Source organism: Symphodus melops (assembly GCF_947650265.1).
Source record: "Symphodus melops genome assembly, chromosome: 1".
Taxonomy (NCBI): Eukaryota; Metazoa; Chordata; class Actinopteri; order Labriformes; family Labridae; genus Symphodus; species Symphodus melops.
In genome coordinates this window covers 8,315,100-8,342,447 of record NC_136691.1, presented here as the reverse complement: position 1 = coordinate 8,342,447, position 27,348 = coordinate 8,315,100, and the positions used below count along the sequence as shown (strand labels likewise).

Here is a 27,348-nt window from a genome sequence, read left to right as displayed (position 1 = left end):
CATCAGAATCTGCTTTGAAAAAGTTTCCCCATAGCACCTCAGGCTTCAAACTTTGATTTACACTCACATAGAAGGATTAAACTATTTTTGAAATATTTGTTTACATTGAGGAATTGTTGCTGGTTTAATAAAAAAAAAGATGACCCTAAAGACGAGCGTTGTTACTCTGAGCTGATCTGAATCCACTTTGAAAACCTTTTTTTTTGCATTTGATAAAACACACATCAATCATAACTTTTGGATTATACGTCATCATTAAAAATATAAACTTGCAAACAATAGTTGCAAATCTGAACACTATACTAAAATAAAATACCAGTCATTCTGGTCGGCATTGAAAATGTCACATCTAAATGAAGTTAATCCAGAAAAACATTAGTACAACATACAATAAAACTCAATAAAACTCAAATTATAATGTATTTATTTCATTTGTTTTGATATTCCACATTCAATTGTCATCATATGCACTTCAAGCACTACAAGCATGTATTTGGACAATGGGAGACAGCCTGAGCACCAGGAGAGAACCCATGCTTGCACGGGGAGAACATGTGAACTCCACACAGACAGAGGTATTCCAAACAGAAACCCTGGAATCATTCATTTAATTAAAACGTATTCCTCAGAGAGTGAGCCGGAAGTTATCAAATTATTTTAGACAATTTGGGATGAATTTCTGGTTTCTGTTAAATTTGGTATTTTTGGCAGCTGTGGCAAGGAAAAGCTCCCTCTGGTTAAAGAGGAAGGAATCTTGGGAGGAAACAGGTTCTCTGGGGTTGAAGCCCATCCTCCTGTGGGCTAGGGGAACCAGGACACGCTGCACGTCCTCCTTCCATCCTCCACTGAGGGTGATCGTGTTAGAGCCTCGGGTGAAGGGGGGGGGGGGGGGGGGGGGGGGGGGGGGGGTTTGGATTTACTGTAGGACTCTTGATGTTTCAAGTCCCTGGTCTTCTTTCAAACAAAGTCACAAGATTTCGTTTTCCACCGAGTCCTGAAAAAAAATCATTCCGTAAATTTAGTGTGAAGGTTTTTCTTAGCCTATTGTTTAAACTTTTATCCATGGTATCTTCAGAATATTTAAAAAACACAAGATCAATCTATCAATCAAAGGTTATTTATATAGTTCAAAGTGCTTTACACAAAATGTTGTTTTTTAAAACTAAGATGCAAAGAAGTTTTTTTCAAGTTTTCAGCTCTTACCTGTCTTTTGTAGAACACGATGTAGGCACTTTTTGGCCGCTGGTCGCACACAGCGGCACCGCTGGTTTTGGAGACCCATGCATCATCATAGGTGAACCAGCGATCTGTTGGATCCTCCACCTTCACATCTGGGTCCACCCCGTCACAGATGTAGTGTCCTAACAGATGAGAAAGCATTGTTACTGGGCTGTTGTCCAATATCTTTGTTGATATTGTGTTTGACTTTAAGATGAAGGATGGATTAGCTCACCACTGTCTGCTTGGTTGCCCATGTGGTTGACAATGCTAACCAGGCTGTAGCAGAAACCATCCTGAAAAGATGAGTTAGAGTGAGATTACACAGTTTGCACATTGACTTATTTCTTTATTTATTAGTCTTTTTGTTTAGGTCTTACTTACCTGGTTTGTTGAAACCACCAGATCTCTATTGAGGTGGATTGGGTCACAGACTTTTTCGAGCTTGTATGATGAAGAGTACCTGAAACGTTTCAGGTGCAGAACCAGCACTCTATAGAAAGAAAGACCGAAATATTTCAGAACCAGTCGATGGAACTCTGTTAAAAGATGAACAAAAAAGGCTGTGCACCCGTCCATATTATTCTCAAGTCTAGTTGAGTATGTGGTGCGTTTGAAATTCATAGAAAGCAATTTTGTGTTTCTGGAAATTCAACCAGATGTATTCCTACCTTGGCAGGTTGGCAAAAGAAGAGCTCAGGCCTGATGAGATGGAACCACAGTCGCATCTGTACTCCAAATCGACTTCCTGTCAGTCAATCAAGAAAAAAGACAGGTTTCATTTCTGTAGGGGATTTTAGAAAATGACAGCCACAAGCCAGAAAGTGTGTATGAAACATTGTGCCGTGTGAATTCGAGGAAGTATGTTACCTTAAGGGAGCCCATGAGCAGTTCATCCACCGACCCACATCCAGGTAACAAGTCCAGGGACAGGTTGGTGAATTCTTCCTGTCGTATGGATCCCACACCACATCTGGAAATGAAAAGAACAATGAGTAATGCATAAACTGACTTTATACCAGGACTACTGTGGAGGCTGTTGACCTTCACTGATAAAACATCAGTTCAGTATAGCCTCAGATCTGATACATGTGATCGTTTTGAACTTTAAGGTGTTTTTTCCTTTCTTTCTTTTTTTGTTTGTTATTGGAGTGGACTGACTCTTAAAGACAATTCACCCCATGAAAGTGTGTGTATCCCTAAAGTCGTACCCTTTGCAGGTTCTGGTGTTCTCCATCTTAAATGACATCAGGTTTTCCACTGGACACTTGTAACTTTTGTCCATTCGGGCTGCCATCACGTTCAGCTGTGTGCCCAAATCTCTCATTTGCTGGAACACAGAGGTCAGGAACTCGTGTGCGTCCTGCAGACACCCAAACAAACACAAACAGAAGAGTTAGTACATAAAGCAGAATCTATCAGTTGATCAATAAAACAAAATGGAATGAATCCGGTTTTACTTACTTTCTGGTGGAGGTCTCTGAACTCTGGATTTCGGAGTGAAACTGTTCTTTTGAAGGCGACGAGGAGAGGGATCTTTCGGCGTAGATCCGGAGAAAAGTATGCCTTCTTTACTTCCATGAATGATCTAAAATAGGGCAGAAATGGTTCAGACTCATTTAACTTTATTAAAAATCTTCAGGAAGTGAATGTGCATCTCAAGAAAACAAGTGACGGGTGCTGTACCTTAGAAGTGCTGCTTCCGGGTGTGAATCCCACACCTGCTCCTGACTGCTGATTGTGCTGCTGAATTCCTCAAGTGTCAGCAGACTCTGCAGGCAGGAGTTCATGTAGCAGTACTGTGCTGGGTTGGGGAGCCTGACAACAAAAAGAGAAAAAACAAACAAACCTGTGTTGTCAACAACTTAAGAATTACTTAAGATGCATATTCTTATGACCTGGTTTCTTGTGTGAACACGTGTAGACGCACTTACCCGAGTCTCTTGAAGTGGTCATGGTGAAAGAGCTTGGTGGTCAAAGTGGAGCGGGCTTCTTTGACGTGAATTTTGAGGGTTTTAATGATTTTTTTAGGCGTATTTGGCTTTTTCTCCTTCTTTCCTTGGGGAGGTTTTATCTCAGTTGTCACCTCCTGGTGTGGAGCAGCCGGGCAGAGCTTCTTTGGGTTAACATCCTGTTGAATTGGATGGACCTTATTGCTTTTCTGTTGGAGAAAAGACTATGGTTAAATCACATTATCAACTGATTGATGATCTATCTTTCTTTTAATGCAGCACTATTTGTCAAACATACTGACCTTGCCAAAAGTCCGAGAAGGCTTCTTGGATTTTTCACTGGTTTTTGTTTGGCCATTGGTGGTTTGTTTGTCGGCCGCTTTCTGCTTCTGGAAACAAATAATATAAGGATGAGAGTCAACTGATTTAATACCAAACTATCATTTAAGATTGACTTAGACTTGACATATGCCACTTACTGAAACGTGTCCAAAGAGACTATGCCACCGATGTTTCTTCTTGTCCTTTTTAAGGGACACATCTATAGTGTCAGAGAGCTTGACACTGCAAAAGAGAGAGAGAGAGAGAAAATCATTATTTTTAAGTTTTCCATCAATGCCTAAAATCACAAAACCGTTTAATGGGTCATATTAAAGGCACTGAGAACTTCAGTACAACTTGAATTTAGCTTTGCTTTACATGAAGTTGCACCAAGCATTTGATCACGATATCGTGGTGAAATGGTTCTTCAATACCTTTTTGCAATTTGTTTCTACCCATTTTAGATACATTCAAGTGGTCTCGATCAACAAGCAACATCTGAGTCGTGTTTGACACGAGGCACGGCCATGTGTGGCTCTTTTGATTCATTATTTACATTTATAAGACGACATGAAGGTGCTCAGGTGCGAGACAAATGTATGATAAGAAGATCATCTGTTGTTCACTTAAAGGCCCAATAGGGACACAAGTTGGAGATTAGCAATAGCTATACTCTTTATGCAGCACATCAGTTGTATGCTTTGTATTTAAACTATGTTAAATTGCATTGTCCCTATTAAATATATAAATTGATTTTTGTGAGTTGTTACCTTTTCTGTGGATTGTGGATTGGTTGGTTCTTCTCCACAACAGGTACTGAGCTCTGTACAGAAAAACAGAGAATTGAAACCTGATGTCAAGATAATGTACCAGTGAGAGGATTTAAATTCAACGACTTTATAAATTCACTTGAAAGACATTTTCAATCACTGACTATAAAGTTGTGTTAATATCATGTTGGTTAAAAATATTGGTAAATGTGTGGAGTAAAACAAACCTTTCCACAACAGAGGCCCATCTTTGAAACTATTGTAAAAGCTTTGATTGAAAACCTTGACTGACGTAGACGGTAAAGTGCACCTGACGATGTGATCGACTGAAGTGACCGGTATAGTGTGATTAACTGAATTCTCATCTATCTCAGATTTGTTCCACACGGAACTTTGCTGTGCGATGGCCATTGTGTGCTCACAGTGAAACGTCATTTCAAAAGTCAACATGTTAAAATTCTAAGAATTTTTTAAACCTTGATTGTTTGTTCATTAAATGTGTTTATTTTCAAAGCAGTTTGCATATTTTGTATTTGATTTCTGAGAACAGGAGTTAGCTTCATGGTTTGCGTACTGTACGTTGGTTTATCGTTCTTGCATTTTCCCCTCGTGGGATTAATAAAGTGTAAATTATTATTATTATTATTATTATTATTATTATTATTATTAATTATTATTATTATTATTATTATTATTATTATTATTATTATTATTATTATTATTATTATTTTGGCAACTATTTTGCAAATGTTCACGTGTCAAATGACATATTCAAGTCCATTAATTGAATATATACTTAATTTTAACATTTTGAATAGGCTCCTGGTGGTGAAATAAAAAGTATAATAAATCAACCAGTTACTTGAGTCCACTGTGACTTGTGTACATTAGTGTACTTCTACTAAGGAAAGATACAACGGAAAAGTCAAAGTATTTTTTCAAATATCTGGGTTTTTTCTTAAATCTCTCCCCCTCACAAAAAAGAAAAAAAAAGAACCTACAGTTTTACACACTTCAAATCCACTATAACCCCTTTACCTCTTCTGAAGATTTCATTTTTTTTTTTAATATATTGATATTTTCATTGTCAAAGCGTTTCAAATAGTATCTCATGGGACTCATTAATAAAATTGCAAACTGTGTTTCTTATATTTGTCTTGTCTGTTATTTGCAGCCCATAGTATTGACTGATATATGGAGGGATATGATCTCAGAAAAGAACATCATAAATCAGTTTCTGGAGCCTTAAAGTGGACATATTCAAACAGCTTGTTTTAAAATAAACATTATGAGAACACTGACTTTATTAGAGCAGATTATTTTGGGGCATTTAGACAAATAATTGACTGAAATCTGCAAAAAGATGTGACTTTTTCATTAACTATTAAATAAACTTATCATGCAGAGGTATAACCTGCGTTCCTCTTTAATTTGAACCAACTTATAAAGTCTTCAGTAGAAAAATCTCACTCAGTTGATTTTGTTTTGGAACTTGTGTGCCATAAAACTCGTTTTTATTCCAAGAGTTATAAAAGCAGCGACTGTTATACCTTTTATTCTTGCATCAGTCTGGGTGTCTCATGTCCCTCTCTCTGTGTCTCTGTCAGACTGCCAGTCATCTGAAGCTCTGCAGGTCCTGACCGCTCGCTGCCAGGGGAAGAAAAGCTGTCTGGTTAAGGCATCCACAAGAGAGTTTGGGGACCCATGTTACTCTGGAACCAGGAAGTACCTGAGCGTCATCTACACCTGTGGTGAGTCCCAATAACACCTTTTACTGAGGGCCACCAGGGGGCGATATTCACTCACCAATTGCATTGAATTAAGTCTTGTCCGTGCCTTTTTGGCTGAGTTTCAGCACAACTGGATCTCAAATTGGTTTTGTTCTATGAGAAAACTGAAATGTGTCTTTTCAGTGTCGGATAAAAGTTAATTTGTCAAAGTGTGTTAAAGTTTTGATCTCTCTGCCAAAGGATACTGTAGAACTGGATCCACCTATTGTATTGTGTTACTTTCACTGGATAGATTGTTTCCTATCTGCCTTTATATACTTTTCTGTTAACTTCACAAGCAAACCAAGGACTTCATATTAGGGCAGAATGAAAGTTTCACTTTCTAGACCTTTGAATACCTTTTAGATAAATTCAATATTTCTTTTACTCAAACTTCTTTTCCTTGAATATAGATTTTTTTTAAGTAACAGTGAGCTATACCAGTCAAACAAAAAAGATGCAGCTTCTAAACCTCTTGTATGTTCAGGTTACATTCAGTATGGAAACATTATGGTAAGAAACCACTTTGTTTCTTCTGTTGTGACTTTCAGTCTGCGAGGATGAGGGAACACAGAGGTTCTCCTTTTGTGTCTTTTCTACACCCCTGGGCTAATCCTGACCTGTCAAGACTATAATTTATTACAACACACATGCATACTCATCACACACACGAGCACACACACACTCTACATAGACGCCTCCAGCAACAGGAATCGATCAATCAGCACCATAGTCTGGAGCCTCTCATGTCCACCCAAATCATTAGCACGCACACACACACACCTACACACACACACACACACACACTCCCAGCTTCAGAGCAGACGGGTCGTCATTTTTGTCGGTCTGGTGTCACTTTTATTACTATGATTTATCTTTCTCATTGATCTGTGATTTAATCAAAGCGTGTCTCTGAATTGAGTTGTTCTCCTCCGTTCACCTGATTTTTGAATTAAAGCTCGAGTCTTCATCGGCATTTTGCGTGTCTTCTCAAAGCTGATTGTTCCTTGCCGGGTTCTTGCACCCTCTTGTTTGTCTCTGAATGCTAAATCCTTCCTGAAGTTATCTCAGACACAACCGGTCAGAGCAGACCCGAGTGTGCAGACCTCTCAGCTGTGTTTGTAGAGTCGTTCGACTCTAACCCCCCTTATCTAACACTGATAACACACAAACAGCTCTGGTGCTGCTCCGTAAATGTGTGTGAGTGTTTGGACGGATGTGGGATGGTGTAAATGTTCAACAGATAGATAGGAACGTGCCGTTGGTCGGGGGGTGAGGGGGTTTTGAGGGGTTAAGAGATGCGGTGGGTTAAACGTGAGTAAATGAGTCTGGCTGCTTGCAGACATGAAGTCACTGGTGGCTCCAGGCTCCAGCTAAGTGCTGGTTTCAGAGGATCCTCTTTCATTGGTGGTTGAGTGTGTGTAGGATTGACCCTGTTTGTGATGGAGGAGGGGGACGAGGATGTAAGTCGTCACGTGACGGGCTGAATTCTTGTACATACGTATATGAATATCATAAAGTTTGTGTGTGTGTGTGTGTGTGTGTGTGTGTGTGGTGTTGCTTGTATAATATTTGGCTCAGACGTACTTGATAACATAAAAATGTGCAGTGTGATTTTAAGGAAAGTCATCAGTCAATCAGGAATCAGATGAAAAGGAGGGATTGGAATTTTCCAAAAAAAAAAAAAAAAGGTCAAGATTAGGAGATTGTGAAAAATCATTGTCAGTGTTTATTTTTTTGATTTTAAAAATGCTGCTAGGTGTTTTTAATTTAGAATCACCTCATTTGAAAGTGAACCCTGGTGATATACATCGAGAATATAGGAGCCCTGCAGTGTGAAAGCCGCACTATTTGGTTCAGATGTGCGTGTTTAGATTAGATCCACTGTAAAACACGAATCATTCCTGTACTCTAAAGTTCTATATTATCACTGATAATCATGAAATCATTTCAACCTGACATGCTAGAAGTCATGTGCTGTACTGTGTGTGTATGTGTGTATGTGTGTGTACCACTTAATGAAAAGCATTCCACATGGTGTTAACTCATTTAAAATATTTACTATCCCATGGTGACCTAAGTGCTATTTTAGGTGCTTTTGCCGCTTGCCAAGAATTTAATGTTGTAAAATGTTTGAGTGTATGAGTATGTGTCAAGCCTGTGTATGTGTTAGCACTGCACACACTAACACACTAACACACACGCAGAGTGAGTTGTTTTCCACTTTCAGTATCGGCCTCAGCTTGCTCGCTTGTGATTTATAAAGCCGTCACCCCTCGCAGCTCCAGCGGCGTCTTCCTCACGCAGCCTCGGGGTCAGACTCGCTCCTGAGCAATAACACAGCAGCAAATGGCCCGGAACCTTCCATCAGTCTCCCTGTAGATCACACACACTCCACGCGGTCGCCACTGTCAGGCCTCATTTACATCTGCTGACCCCCTCCAAGAGGAAGTCCCCACAGTGTGTTTGTTTGTTTGAAAAAGAAAGCCAGGCGTCTGATTAATATCTCTTTATTTAAACAAGATGAAGCCAAAAAGAAGTTCGCAGCAACCTCGCAATTTTATTCAAAGCTTAAACTTGGAAGTGTTTTCTCTGAGTGGAGCTGTTTGAGATTGATGAACGAGTCTGCTCCAGGCACTTTCTTCAAAAAGCAAAGTTCCAATATGAACCCCTGTGAAGTTGTTTTTCAATGTGAAGTTGGGTACTTTGGCAGGGTTTGCCGTGCGCCTTTTGATGCTGCAGGAATGAAAACTTTGCAACATTTCCCAACCCGTTTGACTGACGAAAAAGTCGTGGCTTATATGCAGCATGTCTGTAGTGTTGGTCCGATGCTGATGACAGTATCGATCAACCTCTGGTACAGCCTGAATGGGCTGCCAGCTATCACAAGTAGAGATAGTTTCTAGTGCTTGTTAAAGGGCAACTTTGTTCCTATTAGTATCTGTACAACTCAACAGGTGACGGGTTGATTTATCATGTGAGCATGTTATCTCACAACCCCCCCCCCCTCAGAGTGAAAAGATGTATCCTGAGGGCATCCTGTTTCTACGTCGGACCAGAAAACCGTGCTTCAACCTTCAAATGAATTTGACAAAGTACGATTTATGGCGTTGAATCTTCCTGACCTTCCCTTCCTCTTTCCTGAGCCAGGCCTTCCTATACTCGGAGCACGGTCCTCTTCCTCCTCCGAGACGTATTAAAGCCTCAAACTTTTTTATCAAGATGAGGAGGCCTCTCTTTTCTAAACTTCCCTCCAAGGCTTTTTCCCCTCGAGAGTGTTCACTGTGGTGTAATGGATCACTCTGAACAAGCCACACAGCCGCTTTTGAACCGCACAGAGCTGACTTTTGGGGGATAAAAGGCAATGGAAAGCCTAATGAACAGGTCTAATTTCTGGGCAGGAAATGGATTAATTGCGGCCCTTAGCCAGTTAACATGAGGATCGGCGTCTGGAGAAAAATGGTCATGAAGGTGGGGGTGTGTAGTGGAACAGGCAACTCAGGCATTTCCAGCCCAGGGGATGAAGCCTCAAAATGGAAATGGGACCCCCAGAATATCCTAATGAAGATATAATGAACCCATTAATATCCTGTATGTGTTTTCAAATAGAGGTACAGCTCTGCCATGACTCTGCATGGTTCTTTGGTCAGAAATAAGAAAAAAAATTCAATGCGGATTTTCCAAAACTCCCTGAACCTTCACGATAAATCAAATGAAAGATTATCTGGACAAACAGTACAACCACAGTGTCCATTTAAGAGCTGCTTCATAGCTTTTCTATAACATGTTGCCTTTATTTGATAGAACAGTTAAAGAGAGACAGGAAATGTTCGGAGGAAAGAGTGGGGGGAAAGCATGCAGGTCTGATTCAAACCCACAGCCGCTACAAAGAGGACTATTACAGTATGTACAGTTTATATCATTATATAAAATATATTTTTATTTTATTTTTTCTAAGTCCTTTTTCCTGTTTTTGGTTTCTACCTGTTGCTGGATTTCACTGAGGGAACCTTTCCAAGGAATTAATAAAATGTCTATCTATCTATTAGAGTCAGTACATGGAGGCGTGCAACATAACCACTTGGCTATCAGGCGCCTTAAAAGATTCTGATGTGAAAACAAATCATGCAATCCTTCAAACTCATTTATGAAAACAGCTACGATGCGACCATTTCATGGCGCCCCCTTTTTCTTTTTTTGATGTTTCAGTTTCCACACAAAACTCATAAAACGTTCAATAATAACGAAAAATGTTGTCACAGCTAAAGTTATATAGGAACATGTGCATTTTAAGTGGTTGAAGTATAAATACTTCCCTGTCTCTCTGAATCAAAGAAAAGGCAGGCTACAGAGTAATGTGTGAAAAAAAGTCACTCTTTACTCAAATAACATTCATCTGATGTTGTATTTTTTTTTCTCTTCAGATTAAATTTCCTTATTATATTGTGACCAGTTGTTAAACATTTCCTTCATTGTTTCCTTGAGCAGCTTAAAGAGACTCTAGGAGCTGCTTTTATACATTCTGATGACTGCAAAGACTAAACTGTAGGGACTGATGGAGGTGTGGTCACTGAACTGCTTCTGGTGTTTTGAATGGACCCAGTCCCAGCGCTGAAGGCTTCGACTGCCAGCATGCGTCTTGGTGGGCGGCTGATTTAGATGTAACTGGGGAGAATGGAGGAAGATAAAGATGTAATTCAGAGGTTTGCTGGAGGGTTTGGATTTTGGAATTGGTTATGTAGACATACACACACACACACACACACACACACACACAAATAGAGATGCACAAAGAGACTTGAGGTGCACATGTGACCACTGGTAGCCGCACACTCCTCGAACTTCCCTCCCACACATTCATGTCATGTCAGCAGAGGAGACTGAGGAGAAGATGTTTGTTTTGGCTGGTTGTGCAGAACTGCAGCTCAGCAGGCAGGAGCTGCTGTTGCTGCTCGTTGTACGTATAGCTCATCCTATAGCTGCAGCAGACGAGCAAGAATACATGCACATTTACCATATGTAGTGAAGAAAGTTAAAAAATCATAGGCAGGTTTGCTCTCACAGTTTCAGCGTAACAGTTTTGAGATAATATTTTCAACTTGATTGTCTTTTTTCCTGACATGTGTTTTTAGGGCTTTTTATGCTTTAATGTCATTATTCATTATCAATATCGCTTCTTTACTCTGTCATGTTTGGCCCCTAACCCCCATTTACAATACCCTCTGATGCATTCTTTGGGGGGCAAAACGGAAAAATAACATTTTCCAATAATAACTTCAAGTTTCTGCATGAATGGAAAGATGTTTTAGAATTTTTTTGGGCCCAATACAACCCTTCGACAATGGACACAATGTGAATTAAGGCCCAGTGTTTCCCCGAGCATTATAATCAATGCCAAGATAGGGGGCAATGGCATACAGGAAAGGAGCAACAGGTCAGAGTCAAACCCAGGCTACAGGGGCATACCTGATTCGATATAACTGATGGTCAGATTTGTCAGATTCTAAAGTTACCTTGGTTCAAGAAGCTGTCAGGCAACAAGAGTAAAACAAATCTAAGGAACATTATAGAGGCCGGTGTGGCCCATTGAAGTCATTGAAGCAGTTTTAAATGGTCTTAATGCCAGCTGGAGGCTATCCCTCTAGTATCCTAAAGTGTATACGCCAGAGGGTTTTAACTTTTAATGCATCATTATAAATCCAAGGACTGCACCTGTTGTTGGGTATTTCATTTGAGGTTGAAACAAACCAAGAACCAGGGAGCGGAGTTTTGAAAACGTCATTGACCCGGCTGTGATCCGATGGTGTGTCTGATTTTATTGAGTGGAGAAGCGAGCAGAAAGGAATGAAGTGGCCCCTCTGAACGCTCCCTGGCCTCGCAACACAAACCTGAGTCTGCAGAAAGCTGCAACAACACAGCAGCTGGCACTCTCAGGAACACTGCTGCGAGAAAACCCCCGGCACGTGACCTCACCTGACCCGTCTGTGTGTGTGTGTGTGTGTAAATGTCAGTGTGTTGCTTTAATAGTGATTGTGTTTGGTTCAGCCAATGCCCAAAAAAGGAAATGTGTTTTATTGTTGCAGTATGACATCATCTTTGTTAAGCTCTCGTCATACACCAAACACACACACTAACACACGCACAACATAAATAACTTGTCTTTGGCAAAAAGTATTCTTTAAGCTTGTCTGAAGTTTGTTGAATTGAACTGCATGGTTTAAAGTTTGGAGCAGGAGCAGGAAAAGTAACATGATGGGATTTTCTTTTTGGCGGGAACACCCTGTCGCTATGGTGATTGCTGATTCAAGGGGTTGTGGGATTGTGCTTTGCTAGCATGTTCAGTCAGCTGGTGTCTGCTCTACTTGTATCATCGGCTGCTGTCTGCTTCTCTCTCTCTCTCTCACTCTCTCACGTACACACACACACACTCTCACACACACACACACACACACACACACACACACACATAAAAGCAAAAATTAAAAACAGTTTAATCACAACTTAATTTTGTGTGGTTATACATCATTTATGAGTTTAATACTCAGCCAATGTGGTCATTGGCCCGGAGTGGAAGGTCTGTCTTTCTGTTTTATCAGATTACCATGAATCATGAAAAAGGTGTAAAATTCTCTTATGTTCTCACAGCTTCTCTGACTTTTTTTTTTTTTTTTACTTCACCAGCCACATATGTGTATGTTAGACTTTAGATTTTCACTGTGCGTGGCTGAAGTCTGCTATCTTTTTCTAACTCTGTCTCCTGTTAAATCAACACATTCACACAGTGGCCATTTTCCTCTGACAAATGCTCAAAAACCTTCAACAAGCCTGTAATCCAAGTTGTTAGTTGTTAAAATATTTGGTACCTGGGAAAGAACATTGGCATTGACATCTGGAGGAAAATCTGGCCATATTAGGAAATAAAACAATATATTTCTCATTATCATAAGCTTGACGCAACAACTAGCTAATATTACACAAGCTAGTAAGAAAGTTATGCTAGTAATGTGTTCCTAGCTGTTAGCTAATAAACAACTAATTAGCTACTATAAGCTAGAAATGTAAACCTTTTCTTTTGTATCCTTTTAAAACTAGCAAACTGTAATTGTAGAGTCAATAAACTTCTTAACATAGGTAACTGGTTGCCAATGCTGGCTGTTATCTGATAGCTAATACAATTTTTTTTTAATCATTCTTTTTAAGACTTCGGTCCACATTTTCATGCATTGTCTTTTCATTTGCTCAACATGGAAGTGATAGATTTACAATGATTTTCAGAAACCTCCTAAGGTTAACACTATGGAAGACAGAAGTAAGGCATCATAAAAGCATTTAACTAACTCTGAATAGAGTAAATGTTCTTTACCGTTCCCTCCATGTCACCCTCCCAAACCACTAAACCTCTGCCTTTCATCTCATCACTCTTACTTGTTATTCTTCTGTCTCCCTCTGTCCATCATTTCCGACCATGCAAACTGAGATAGCCTGGAGGTTACTGAGCTGGAAGTTGACTGGCTCATGTCCCTGACTTTCTGAGGAGATTTGGTCACAGAGAGTAATCGAGTTATGCAGATACTATTGTTACAGCGGATTGAACAGCGGACAGTTTTCTTTTCTTAAAGTGGAAACTCTCTTTATATACAGTAAATGTGCACAACGTATTCTGCGACTAATCCTTTAAACTTTTGGTGTAAATTAGGCTTCTTACCAAAATAACAGCCTCATACTGAAATAACAGCTTTGGACAATCACCTATGACTCCAAAGCTAACATTCCTCTCTGTAAAAAGACATTGATTTATACTTGCACATTAGTGTTCAAACATTACGTTAGAAGTCAATGTTTGGTAAGGTTTTGGAAAAAAGGCTTACTGTTAAGCTGAAAGAAAATATCATAGTTTGGGTTGAAATGTAATTTCAATCAGTTAAGTCATCATATGTTTGGTATTTTATACCTTGACTTAAGTAAGTAAGTGAATGTTTGGTTTACAAATGTGTTACAAACACCTGACCTCATCTCTAGACTTTTTCGCTCTTTGCACTGTCACCTGGTCTACTACTTTGCTCACATTGTGATTACTACAGCCACTAGAGCTTGCCACTTACAATAAAGAATAACACGAATATGGATTGAAGTAAACTGCATGGAAAGAGGCCAGATCTTAAGGAGGTTGCTCGATACCAAAACACTACATTCTGTTACCCGGATTACTATGATTAAAATCGTATCCGTTAGTGTTTTCAGTTTTTTAGAATTACCAAGATTGTAATCTAAGAAGTAATTCATCCATCATTCAATCTATTTATCTTTTTGTTCATCAATTCAGTTAAAATGAATATTATTTTCTTTTGAGATACGAGTAACAAGCGAATTGAACAAACTAAGTGTTGTGAGAAAGAGATGTGGTATAACTTCTTGACTATTGGTCACCTGTAGGTTTTTTACGTCCACAAGCCGGGCATTTAATCCATTATCCACGACAAATGTGAGTCAGCTCCAAAAATATTTGTTTTAATGAAACAACGCTGCGACCTTTCAGCTGCTTTGAGTCGACTATCTGTAGACTGCTTTGTAAACACGTGGAAATCTGGATCAGAGGGATGCACTGATACAGACAGATAACTCAGGTGACCGCAGCATGACAGGATGACTGTGAACCAATCATCGTGGGTCTGATTAACTCAGCTTGAACCTTTGAGGCGTTCAGCACGCTCTGTTTTGTTGTCAGACATCAAAATGTTCATCACCATTTACCCAAGCAGAAGATTAAACTGTTATCGTAATACTGTAATTTAGAACACCAACTGAAGGAAAGAATCAAGTCTTTGTCTGATCTCTTTTTCGTCATAAATATGCCACTCTAAGAGGATGTCTTCTCCTGTACAAAATAAATAAATGATTACGCCCCACTACACGAAAATATATTTTTCTTAATTAACAAAATTAACCAAAATAAATAACCAAAAAATAAATAAAACATTAAAGCTTCTTTACAATAGAAGAAAAGCATTATGATTGACCAACTAATGTAGCATAATTTTTCATGAGCAAGTATGGTAAATATGTAACGTACACTGTCAGACTTCACAAACCGAAGTTTGCAAAAAACCATTAAAGTTTTTAGACTTGCAAAAATACGAGTTAGTTTCGTGGTTAAGTCGCTTGCCTTATGTACAGATTCTCTAGTCCTCGACTAGACTCCTAGCCTCTGCATCTTTCCTTCATGTCTTTCCCCACTCTCTCCGATTGAGTTCCTATTTCATCCATTTTCCCTACCTTGAAAATAAAAGACTATAAAAAGTCACATAACACATCTTCTATAACAAAAACAAACCACTTACTGCTTGTTGGGAATCGTAGCCCCGTCCAAAGGGTGAAGTGCCTGTGTTTGTCCGACTGGACCATCATCCCTGGAAACATTAAAACATTAAGTTCCTGGAAGCATCTGGACTCAACACTGAATAGTCATTTTATGTAGTGCGGGGCCAGTGTCCAAGCCCCCTGTATTTCACAAGTTGGTTGTAAAAATAAAAAAAAATAAAAAAGAACAAACAAGCTCCACTGAAGGTCCTGCTTTATTATGGATCATTTGGTTTTCTCTCTAAATATTGCCATGTGCTCTTACAAGCAGAACAGTTTACTTATTACATTTCTGTCCTCTCCTGTTTTAACTTAGGTTTTTGAAGACAGTCACATGACTTTTCCAATAAAGCAGTCTGCCCAACTTGTCTTCACTGCTTACTCAACTGTGACCACTCATACACCTTAATTCAGGCCATCGTTCACCTCGGCACTACTCTGTGGGGAAAAAAAAGGGCCTCTCTGATGATCATGTTGGAGTCTGTCACTCTACTCTACTCCCCCACCCCACCCCACCCCACCCCTCCCATCAGAGCCACTCGTACCCCTGTCCATTTCACCCTCTAACATATGAAGCACTTTCCAGAGCCCAGGAATGTTCTGCATTTGGCTTTAGGCTGTTTGTGTAGGATAATAGGAGCATGCAGTCAGTTACCATTCATACAGTTACATGTTCGCACACACATGTACAAATAGATTACACAGTACATGCACAAGCACTAGACACACAAACACACAAACATCCCCCGTCCTGTGATTTTCACTTGGCCTGATTTCCAAAATAAGCGACGGCTTCTTTGTTGGTTTGGAAACTGCAAAATAAGCAAAGCTCTGGACAAGAACTCTCTGCCAACCTTGTCAGCTAGTTGTAGTTGTAAACTGTGTTCACTTCTTTTATGCCGTCGCTCTGTGCTCGTGGTGAATACTACGTGTTTTGTAATACATCATTCTTGTTTTACTTTGTATGTAAAGTGTGTTGAATTAGAGGAGTGGGGGGGGCAGACTAATGTTTTCCAGTCTGTGGCTGGTTTCAGTTTTCCTCCTGTGGTGGATAAAGACAGAGGCAGAGAAAGGGGAGTTGGAGAATTTGAGTGTGTGTGTGTGTGAGTGTGTGTGTCAGTAGGGGCAGTCTCAGGAGGTGGGAACCAGAGGGAGAAATTCCCAGGGCATCTTAAGCTAGAATTAAACTTGTGTCAGATACATTTAAATATGTCTGTGGTTTCTCACGGGAAGGAGTGTGTCTATAAGTATCAGAGGCTTGCAGAGGAGCAAATGTGTACCCTCTGAAACTTTGAACTTCAGCGTCATTAACTAGTTTTGGGCCACCAGTTGCATTATTGAGCCGTGTTTTCCTGCAATGTTTGTATCACACGTGCACTAAAGGATGCTCCTGCACATCGCATTGCCGTACACCTCCTGCTGGGGGTTTATTTGTGGCCGTGGAGTGTAGAAATGTGTCACGACAGGTGGGAAAAAACAAGGCAGCAAGCAAAAAGATGAGTGTATTTATGACATTATTAGAAAGTAAGAAAAAAAATACTGACTGAATACTGTCAGTACTGAAAAATCTTGAAGGAAAAAATCCCCTTCTTCATAAAAGTTTAAGGTTAGAGGTATAACGCACAAATGTTTCAAATCAATGGAGAATTTACAACAAAGAATTGTGACCCTTTTCGTGTCATTAAAACTGTTTGGTTTATGTTACATCCTGTAAGGATAGATGCGTTCATAAGAAATGCGTTTATGAAAAACCCAGATTGTTTTACATGAAGCTAACAACAATGCTAATCTTAAGAAATACTGGCAAATGTGGATTAAAGTTTGTGGCATTGAACATTTGTTTGAAGAGCAATTGAGAAGATATGCGCAAAAATAAAAGAATATCAAGTGGACACTGTTTGTTTTAAGAAATGTTCTAAATTACATTTTCTACAATATTCCACAAATCAATCTTAAAAAATGGCAACTTTACAAAAATATATGATTCGATTGTTGATTTAAGTCTGCCTACAAGGACCTTATTCAACCACAAATGTTTAAGGGATGATGCAATTTTATGTAAAATGGTAGAGAAACACATTTCTATTGACATACGTTTTGTCTGGTCACATTGCCTTAACCCTCTCATCTATACAACACACATTACCAAATGTCCAATCCTGTCTGAATGAAATTCTTGTGTCACTCCCTGGGGCTGCACTACTGACTCTCTCTCTCTCTTTCTCTCTCTCTCTCTCTCTCTCTCTCTCTCTCTCTCTCTCTCTCTCACATACACACACATGATCACACTCATAGCCCCCTCCTCCTCTATTTTGCCTCCTCCTTCCCTCCGTTTCCTACCTCTCTGTGATTGCTCGCTCACACAGCAGCAGGCTGTGTAGGTGGACACTACATGCCTTTCTGTCTTACACACACACTCCCTCCCTCACCACCTCTCTCTCTCTTTCTCTCTCTCTCTCTCTCTCTCTCTCTCCTGCTGTCACATTCCTGTTGTCTAAAGCCAGGTTTAACTTTCCCTCTGCCTGAGAGTAGGAAGGAAGAGGAGAAGCATTAGAGTCTCTCTGGATGAGAAGAAAAAAGGAGGAAACTCTTCAAACTCCCACAAAGGGGGGAGTCACCTTAAAGAAGCGTACCTTTTTAAAGGGCCTTTCCTCTTACTTTTACCTCCCACGTGCTTTTTTTTCTTCTTCTCCTTTTTTGGGCTCCATCGAATCCTACGGTGGAATATTCACGTGAGCGCTTGTTTTTACGGCAAAGCTAGAGTCAGCTCTCCTGGCGGGACAGAGAGGAGGAGGAGGAGGAGGAGGAGGAGGGGGCAGTGTTTGACAAGCCAGACATTCGCACACAAACACACGTTCAGACAGAAAGTAACAGCCTGGACCCCAGAGGATTTTCCATTCAGCTATGTGTTCGTAAGTGTCATCTCCACTTCTGCCTGAAAACACGTTTTCGATCTTTCAGTATCTGGATTGCTTCGCCTGTTGCTCTTGTGTTTTTTAAGTCGGGTACCATCTCTCCTGTTGGACAACTTACAACTTGTATGATGTTAATGGGGATTTCTCTTTACACGTTATCAGTAGATTAATTGTTAGTTAAAACATTGCCTACTTTTTCCAAATCTCTCGGCTGTATTCTGGATCATTTTGCCTGTTGCTTTCTTGCCTGACTACGTTTGTGTTATTTCAGAAATGGGACTGTGTTACTTTTTTTGCTTGATAATAACTTTAAATCCCGAAAAATTGCATTACTCTCAGGAATGTGGTGGCTGTTTCTGGTCTCATTGTCATGGAGTAGCATATGGATACATTGCTGTGTGTGTTTGTTATTTGGAAGCTGGTGTGCGTTTCCTGTAAAACATGAGGAAACAAGTTCCCCAAGAGCTCAGCTGTGAATATGACTGACTGGATAAGACTCTGACAGGGAGTGTTAGTTGTCAAGCGTGGACGGATGAGGTGAGTGAGGAACAAGATGAGATCACAGCACCACACTCGCACTGGTACCTTTTAACGGGAAGAGAAGAACTCTATTTCTCAGCTGATGCTCTGTGTGTTTTTCCTAAAGTGTCGCTGGTAGGCGTTTGACTCTGCAGTAATTAACCACAGAGGGCACAATACAGTAAAACCACCAACAACAACATTGAGTTGTCCCTCACTGTGCTGACTCATGGCAAGCAGCAGAGATGAGCTCATTGAAAAGACACTACATCTACAAACGTCAACAAAAACTCTCCTTTTTTTTTAGCACAATGTAACCACCTGATGAATAAACAACTAAAGGAAAGCTCCTACTTTCCAGGTTAAACACTTGATTTGATTACTACAGAGCCCTGGAAGGCTCAAGTAAGAAGAAGTCAAATCTATTTATAAATCTGTGAACATGGTTTATCAAATGTGCTCACAATCTTTTATATTTGATTCATTGCCCATAATCAAACAGTGACTAACAACCTCAGACATCATAAAGGGGGGAAGCTTGAATAGTTATAGTGTTGACAGCACAGATCCTGTGCGCGCAGTTTACAAACCCGTGTCCAAAGATTGTAAATCCTTGTGTATGGATTATAAACTGTATGCACTGATCTGTAACTTCTTGGAATAGAATTAAGATCAGCTTTTTGAGTTTTCTTACCGAAGCCTTTAGCTGCTGTGCTGATATCAACCTCTCCTTAAGGCCAGGTAAAGTTCACATTAAACAACATAGCTAACAGCTGTTAGCAAGGAAGTGGCTATAACCCTGAATTCAGGTTTTGTAATTTAACACATCAGGAAAGGAGTTCACTTCAATTATACTCATTTCAGACTGTTTACTCTAAACAGTTTTTAATGATGCGTAAAATCATTGCGCGTTTGGAGTTCAATCCATGTACGTACACAGTTTTAGCAACCTTTCCTTAAATTCAACACATTTTTTCCTTTAGCTCAACACAGCGGCAGCCAAAAACCCCCAGCAGTGCACTCACAGCAACCTTAACACACATCACCCCTCATTAACAGCGCTGAGAAGCCCAGTGAGCTGCTTCTTTTAGACAATGTTGCCATCAGTTTCCGTGCGCTGCTTTCGTTCTTGCCTGATGTGTCTACACCAGGTCTGTGCGCCGTGTTTGCAGGACCGTAAGTGTGTGAGACTGTTGGCTTGTGCATGCATCCACACCTACAGTTTTTCTCCTCTAATTGACGCGAGGCCGTTCCCCTGTAGCGCCAGTTTGCAGCGCAGGCCCGGTCCCTCCCAAACCACAAGGGACTCTTTGTTTGTAATTTATGAATTAGTGTGTGGTTTGTGTTACGAGAAGAGAAGAGGGCAGGCCGGAGTGTGACGGCACAGGAACAGGAATAAAAGCAAGCCTGTTTCAGTGCTGGTTTTGTTTAGCTTGATGTTAGCTCACTTTTTGTTTGTTATTCCAGATTAGCCTTCTGGAGATAGAAGCAGAGATTAAGATGACATGTGATTTAATGGGGAAGATGAATGGTATCTCTGCGTTGCTCCCTTCTTTTCTTTACCCTCTCCTTTTCCAACCCCACACACAAAGATTGGAGTTCATGTTTGACAGTCCTGCGATAATCTGTGTAAATCTGTGTCTGGCCATCAGATAAGGCGGACTGCTGGGTTGTGAAAACAGAGAGCGAAGAAAGACAGACCTTTTTCCCTCTCTTCCCACATCTTTGTAACTTTGTACAGCTTCGTACCCCCCTGCTTGGACCGCTCTTTCCGCCTTCCATTGGCTTCCTTTTGCTCTTTCTCATCAAGCGGTTTTATTTACTTTGTCTAGTCTGAATGGAACCTGGCACTGGACTAAGCTCTGGCCTGGTTCTCTCACAGAAAAGCAAAGCCCTCTTTCCTTTCCAACCCTCATCTTTTTTCTCCCTGCCCTTGATTTGATTTTTGATCCTTTTCTTCTCCGTTCTCTGTTTATAAAACTCAGCATGCATTCCTAATGGCTTCGGCCCTCGAAGTTGGCTGTTTTCTTTTTCTTTCTTTCCTTCCTACTGCCCTTCCTTTCCACCTTCCGTCCTGAACAAGGCTCAGAAAGTCCTCTGAAATAGAAGTCATTTTGAAGTGTGCAGAGAGGGTAAATGGGTCTCCTGATACTTAAAGCAGATGTGGGTCCCCCCCCCCCCCCCCCCCCAAAAAAAAAAGCTTTCACCAATATGCAGCTGCTTGCAGGGGGTGCAGGAGTTCTCCTTTCCCCCCCATATCCTACCCTTGTTCTTGCACCGAACCACCTCTTCTGTTTTACATTGACAACTCCATGCCATTATCTTCCCCACATCTTGCTGCCATGACTCGTCCCCTTTAACAACTGCCAGGACCCCCAGTCCTAAACATCCCAACATCACAATTCTCTGCTAACAAGCTGACTGTACGCACTGCAGTTCTGTTTCCAAAAGCAAGGTCCCACCATTATAATTTAGTTCATGTTCACAAACTTTCCGTGCCAATTCTTTGTGCTTTAAAAGATTTCTCCTGGGGGAACCGGGTTTCATTAAAGCTCTTATATCGGTGTTATCTCTATGACTGGTCCTGCATGGAGGGATTTGAAGAGTGTTTTTTAGCTGTAGGGAGTCATTTATCTCCCAGTGAGATACAGGGGTTAAGTTCCCTGGATCCTGCAAGATTTAAAAGGTCAGCGAGGTGGGTGACAATTACAGCAGAGAGTTGTGAACATGACGATGGAACTTATAAAGATCCAAAACAGACTCACTGATCATCATGGAGAGTCAAAAATGATATTACAGGAGATATCTGATCCTTGTAGAAAAGAACATCTAGTGGATTATAAAGCCTCTCTCAACTTACAAAGTCTTTGTAAGTTTTTAAAAGTGAAATCCATCAAGTCTTGTACTAAATGATCAATGAGTACGTACCTTCTTTTTCACGCGTCTGGTTTTGAAGAATTGTGGTTAACAAAAAAAAAATCACTTGACATATCCAAACACTGCACTAACAATATTTTTTCACTTAGGAATTATGAAAGATGTTAAATGTAAGGAGTATATTATTATTTGGGGACCAGTCCTTTGACCACAGCCCCTGTACATGGAGCGTAACCCAACCACTAGACCATCCTTGCCACTAGATTTCATATGAGAAATGCAGGAGTTGGTTATTTTTTATGAGATGAGCCATGTCAGTACAAGGAAGTATGTGTCTCGAGGGATATTTAGATATGCTGTTACTCTTGTTTGTCTTGCAATGGTAAGAAAAACTGTGCAATGATAACAGTGAAGTACAGCGTCTGGTCTATAAAGCAGTGTGTGTGACCAGGTCAGGCACAGGCCTGGACAGTATCAATATACCAAAGAACTGCTTGAATGGTTTTATTCACCTGGCGTTCTGCCTTTTCAGTTGCCCTTTAGCAAGACATGCTCACCCAGGAAACCTTTGTGTGTGTGTGTGTGTGTGTGTGTGTGTGTGTGTGTGTGTGTGTGTGTGTGTGTGTGTGTGTGTGTGTGTGTGTGTGTGTGTGTGTGTGTGTGTGTGTGTGTGCGTGTGCGTGCGTGTGTGTGTGTGTTTTCCTGGACTCACTGCCCTTAAAGGAACCTTTGCAGTCATCCACTTAATTAAACCACAGCATTGCATCGTGAGGAGAGCAGAAAAAGAGCAGTGTTCAAGAGCATACCAACCATAGTATGTGTGCTCATGTCAAAGGTGTGTATGTTTGTTTAGTTCCCTGTTTGGCCTGGTTGTCTACAATGTATGCTGAAAGTAGAGGCACATTAAACACATCACAGAGTTGGTGTATTAAGACATTAAGACAAATGACATTTGTTCTGCTCAGAGTCATTCTTAGTATGTAAGAATACATGTATTCCTGTCGAACAGAGTAAACTAGTATGAACAAAAATCCCTCATTACATGACGTGTTCAGATGTGTTTTTGCCTTTCAGTGAGTGTCTGTTCTTGCTGGTGTGTGTTCCAGTTGGATTAAGTGTAAAGAAATAATGTCAGAGTAACGCTCTTCTCCTCGTAGGAACTGGCAAGAAGTACCATGTGGTGTGTTTTACAGCCCTCTCTTTGGTTTCCCACTGCTCCCCCCCGCCCCCCTCACCCCCATTAAACTCAATTTGTTCTGAGAGGAGAGGATGGCTGTGATTCTGAAACATGTGCTGCATGGGCATACAAAGGCAAAAAAAAAACTTGATTTAAAGGAGGATTTAATGGTGTAGTGTGAAGAAGAAATCACGGTTGGCTTAGAGAGAGAGAGACAGATTGGTAGAGGAGTGGGGGGGGGGGGGGGGGGGGTATTCATAATAAAGTAGTTAATCATCAGCATATATTGTCGTACTCTATGGCTAACACAGGAAGAATGCATTTTCTTTTTATGGGTTAATGGACGTGAGGGGGCAAAAGAGAAGACAAAGACAATGCAAGAGAATAAAGGGGAGACGGCACACTCCTTTCACATCAGCTAAGTTTTCAAACCTTGGCTTGGTTCATGCTTCATTAGAAGCCTGGAGACTTTCAAAAAGCCAGAGCACTCCTCAACAATCCACCAAAACTTCTAATAAAGGGTGAAATGTTATGAGGAAGGATTACAGGGTGCATGTTTAATGAAGACCAAACATCCAACTGAAGACGCTGAAAGGAGTTTCTAAACATGTCTTTAAAGTATACAGTAAACATGTGTTTTGGGTTGTATTGCTTTTAGTAGTTTTATCACCGTTCTTCAGGTTTTATAAATTAGCAGACATGTTTAAATGTAGTCTGTAGATTTTACAGCCAATGGCTTTTGAATGAAGCAATAAATGACTAGCTGCAGATGTTAAACAGGCCTTTAGATGACTGCGTCTACTGTGAGGTAAGTTTATTTAAAGCTCCATTGAGGAACTTTCGGTTTGTGTCTATTTTTGCCCCGCCCCCTAGACAAAGCAGTATGTCTTATCTCTTTTATGATTTTGTTGCGTCTACAAAATGTTATCCTGCTTTCTTTCTACCGTCAAATGAATCACTCACTGAGTGGCAAAAAAAACAGCATGCAGATAATCATTTCATTATAAAGCCTTACTCTTCAGCAGCTCAGTCATTAAAAAGAACAATATAGAAATCATCTGTCTGGTTGCTGTTGACAATGCTTGCTTTTCTGGGTCAAAAAGAAACCTTCAGTTTGTTTGATAACCAGCAGAACACTCTTCACAGGAGCTTTTTACAATTTTTTGAGGGCTAAAAAATGGTATTTAAAAATGTAACTAGTGATATTTGCTAAGGTATGGCTTTAAACATGATTTAAAACCTTGAGAAGGAGGCTTTGAATAAAAGTCCCCATGAAATCTCTTAAAGTCCCTGAATGTAAATTTTACGGACTGTCCAGACATCAGATGATCTGCCGTGGACTTTAAAAGGTTCCGAACGATAAAGATCTGAGATTAGAGATTCAGAAAAACCAGACAAACAGCTCCACTAAACAACTGAAGGATCACAACCTCAAAGAGTCCAGGACAGTCCACGTAACAATGTGTCCTTTGTGGAGACTGACCTTCTTCAAGACAATATTGATGTCTAATTGCTGTTTTTTAGGGTCAAGGGTTATCTGCCATCAGCAGCAAACAGGTCATCCTTGTGTACGTGGATGAGGTCAAGAGGTTGTTTTGAAGGAAGTCAATTTTACAGATCATCTGTTAAATGTGTCTGATCTTGTTCAGGGATTCTTGCAACTTTTTTCCGCTTATTTTCACTGGCTTAAAAGGAAGAACTAGAGCAGTGTGGATCTCTGAAGTCTTGGCCATCATTTCACCCTCTCTAACACTGTATACTCACCAAGATCAAAGCTGAAATGTCAAGACATATCAAGTCTCAGTAGTTTTTTTTTTCTTCTAGTTAGTAGTTAAAATGATTAGAAAAATTAAATCAGAACTGAAATTTCCTTTCGAATAATTACAAGGATAAATATCACACCCACATCTGGGGTTCCAATGAATGGAGCTAGAGGTTATGGTAGTTGCCTTTCATTAGCATTAATACTAAGGAACAGATAACGTGGTCTTATCAATGTTTAAACATGTTTCTACCAAAACTAACAACATTTAGACTATTGAAATATTATGTAATGTAACTGGGAAGCTAATTATTTTAACAAGTAGTCAAACATAATTAAGCACTGTTTTTGAATACTTTCAAACTGGATGGAGCCAGATTTGCTTTGGAGATTAAACAAACAAGATATGATACAAGTGGAGAACTTATTTAATGCAGTCTAACTTAAGGAATAGACAGGCAGGGTATTTTTCTTGTTTCCTGATTTTAAGTTAAGCTATTATTGACTGTAGTTTACCCATATAACACTCTAATAATAAAGAAAATACTCACTGCTTTTCATGCAATGTGTCTTTACTAACTTTTACTGTACCGTGAGACCATCGATTCCTTTTTAGACGAGCTGAATTTTGCAGGAATTATTTTTAAAGTGTTAATGGCTAAAGCTGGACTTGATGGCAGAATTATTACCAAAAGGTTTTAAATATAATCTCATCCATTGGGCTGTGTCCTACAATCCTAAATAGCCCACAGGCTAAGTCTATACCAGTACAGTACAGCCATGCTGGGCTGTTATTTAAAAATCTCCCAGAGAACTCCATCACTCTGATCTCGAGCCAGAACCCACTGATCTAGGCTCCAAACACCACTATGGCCTCAGTCCTACTTTGCCTTCCAACCGAGGATGAATGCATGATGGAGGGAGAGAGAGAGAGAGAGAGGGAAACATTCTCTCTGGCCTTCTTTGGCATGTTTTCTCCTTCTTCTTTTTTTTCCCCAGTAGGCCATCTGTTTCCTGTCTGCAACACGACACCAGCGCCCGATTGGGTTCTGCTTCTCTTGGAGATGTACAATTGTGGGGTTTATGATTAGCTCCTATACTAATATAACTTGTCATTTATGTTGGTACAAGGTGGCCCATGTGCTCTCATGTGATCCATGTGTGATACGTTCAACACTCTTTCACTGAAATGTGTGGGAACCTTTGACTTCTGTGGAACTGATTGCTTTTTTTATTGTTTTGTGTATGTGATGTGGTAATGCATTATTTTTTGTCAACAACCAAATGCTCTTTTTCATACTTGTTAGATTAAGACTGTTAGACTCTTTGTTTTGAACTTATCACTGAAAACCCTGACGCTGGTTTTCTGAGTGAAAATGTGTAAATATTGTGGAAAAATCTTAAAACCTGCAGATATGTTATCTGGTATTTTTAATGAGCTGTTTTTGTCTGAGCAGTGGTAGATCATATTTGCTTCAAAGTGGCACTCGCTGTTTGGATCTTGGCCTTTCTCCACTAATAACAGTAATAGAGCTGGCTGCATGAACCTGGATAAACCCCACTCTCCTCTTTCACTTGTTGTCTTTGACTATGAAGTAGGCAAAGTGAAAGGTGTCTGAACATTCACCTTTACTTCCAGTTAGTCGTAGGTAGTATTGTTTTTTGACGCTTGACAGTTGGCAAAAATGGCCCATTCTGTCCATTCGCAAAAAGGCACCTTAGCTATTCACTTTTTCTCTATCAGATGGGGATTCCCCCCCCCCCCCCCCCGCCCCCACCAGGTCCACACTCGAAATCTGGACTTCTCTCTTTGCCAGTGTGTTTGCTTTGTGCATAATGACATTGGCCAGCAAAAGTGACGCCAGACCTCCAAGTTGTGTTTGTTTAGAGAGGCCACTGTGGATCCAGACCTCCACAGGTCTGGTTATAGCTTTGGCCAAACCATTTTGGGATGCAACTTTTATGCAATCCAAACTCTTGGGAGCTTGCTGACGCAAGCAACCACATTTGTTGTCAGTAGTTGCTTACAGATGGCACACGCACTGATGCATACACATACATTTGCCATTGTCTCCCACATACAGTACATCCCCTCTGTTATGCCTCTGTTTCTACCTCCCATGGTGGGTCAGGGCGTAATGGCTTACAGTTGATCAACAGGACCTTGTTCTAGCAAAGTTGATGAATAATCTTCCAGCTTGAAATTCTTTTTGCCAAATCTTATTGTGTTGTCTGAAATGTGTAAATGAGGAATTGATACTATATTAACTATAACTAATAATAATAACAGTCTAATATGACAAAAAGTTAAGCAAGAAAACAGAGTGTACACATATTCAGGACCATACGTAGGGAGTGTTTCAGTTTTCATTGGTAGCATCCACCCACAAAGACACAAACATTAGCTGTGTCAGATCAAAGGTTGCAATAACTACATGTGATTTCTTGCATCATAAATGAACAAAGACGTTTAAAAGAGTTTCTAAGGATCCACAGCACTCCTTTAGAAACTTTATAGAAACCCACATGTTTAATGTTTCAATCCCAGATTTTCTTTTCTTCTATTCAGCTCATAAAATGCCTTAATATGACAGTTGCCCTATAAAGGTCAGATCTGATGAACTTATGGGTGGTCCTGTACTTCTAAAGAATCCTTTTAGAAAGACTCCTGCCTCCTTCCAGCATTTCCAAATCACTGATCCCGCTAGAAC

General features: G+C 40.2%; 2 protein-coding genes and 1 long non-coding RNA gene across 3 annotated transcripts in view; 1 reads left to right on the top strand and 2 right to left on the bottom strand.

The window, feature by feature from the left end:
- eva1aa (eva-1 homolog A, regulator of programmed cell death a) overlaps positions 1-27,348 on the top strand; it is a 76,637-nt gene that overhangs the window by 29,816 nt on the left and 19,473 nt on the right. The window contains exon 5 of the mRNA XM_079352084.1: positions 5,869-6,012. Coding sequence (XP_079208210.1) covers positions 5,869-6,012 — 144 coding nt within the window. The remainder of the gene's footprint in view (positions 1-5,868; positions 6,013-27,348) is intronic.
- LOC306829168 (ubiquitin carboxyl-terminal hydrolase 37-like) lies at positions 910-3,234 on the bottom strand. Its single transcript, XM_079352097.1, has 10 exons — positions 3,153-3,234; positions 2,905-3,036; positions 2,683-2,806; positions 2,430-2,581; positions 2,089-2,191; positions 1,890-1,966; positions 1,603-1,711; positions 1,454-1,514; positions 1,204-1,361; positions 910-994 (listed from the first exon to the last, which is right to left on the bottom strand). Exons 2-10 carry the CDS (start codon positions 3,006-3,008, stop codon positions 968-970), a joined length of 915 nt encoding a protein of 304 aa, XP_079208223.1. The 5' UTR covers positions 3,009-3,036; positions 3,153-3,234; the 3' UTR covers positions 910-967.
- LOC306829186 lies at positions 10,283-15,529 on the bottom strand. The gene is made up of 3 exons (XR_013779843.1): positions 15,369-15,529; positions 13,456-13,559; positions 10,283-10,695 (listed from the first exon to the last, which is right to left on the bottom strand). It is a non-coding gene; the product is annotated as an uncharacterized lncRNA (long non-coding RNA).

Excerpts from the sequence above, each read along its gene's own strand:
- LOC306829168 (XM_079352097.1), bottom strand. The coding sequence starts at position 3,008 with ATGAACTCCTGCCTGCAGAGTCTGCTGACACTTGAGGAATTCAGCAGC. Across the intron at positions 2,582-2,682 it reads TCAGAGACCTCCACCAGAAA|GACGCACACGAGTTCCTGAC; the intron begins GTAAGTAAAACC and ends GGGTGTCTGCAG. Across the intron at positions 1,515-1,602 it reads TGGTGGTTTCAACAAACCAG|GATGGTTTCTGCTACAGCCT; the intron begins GTAAGTAAGACC and ends TCATCTTTTCAG.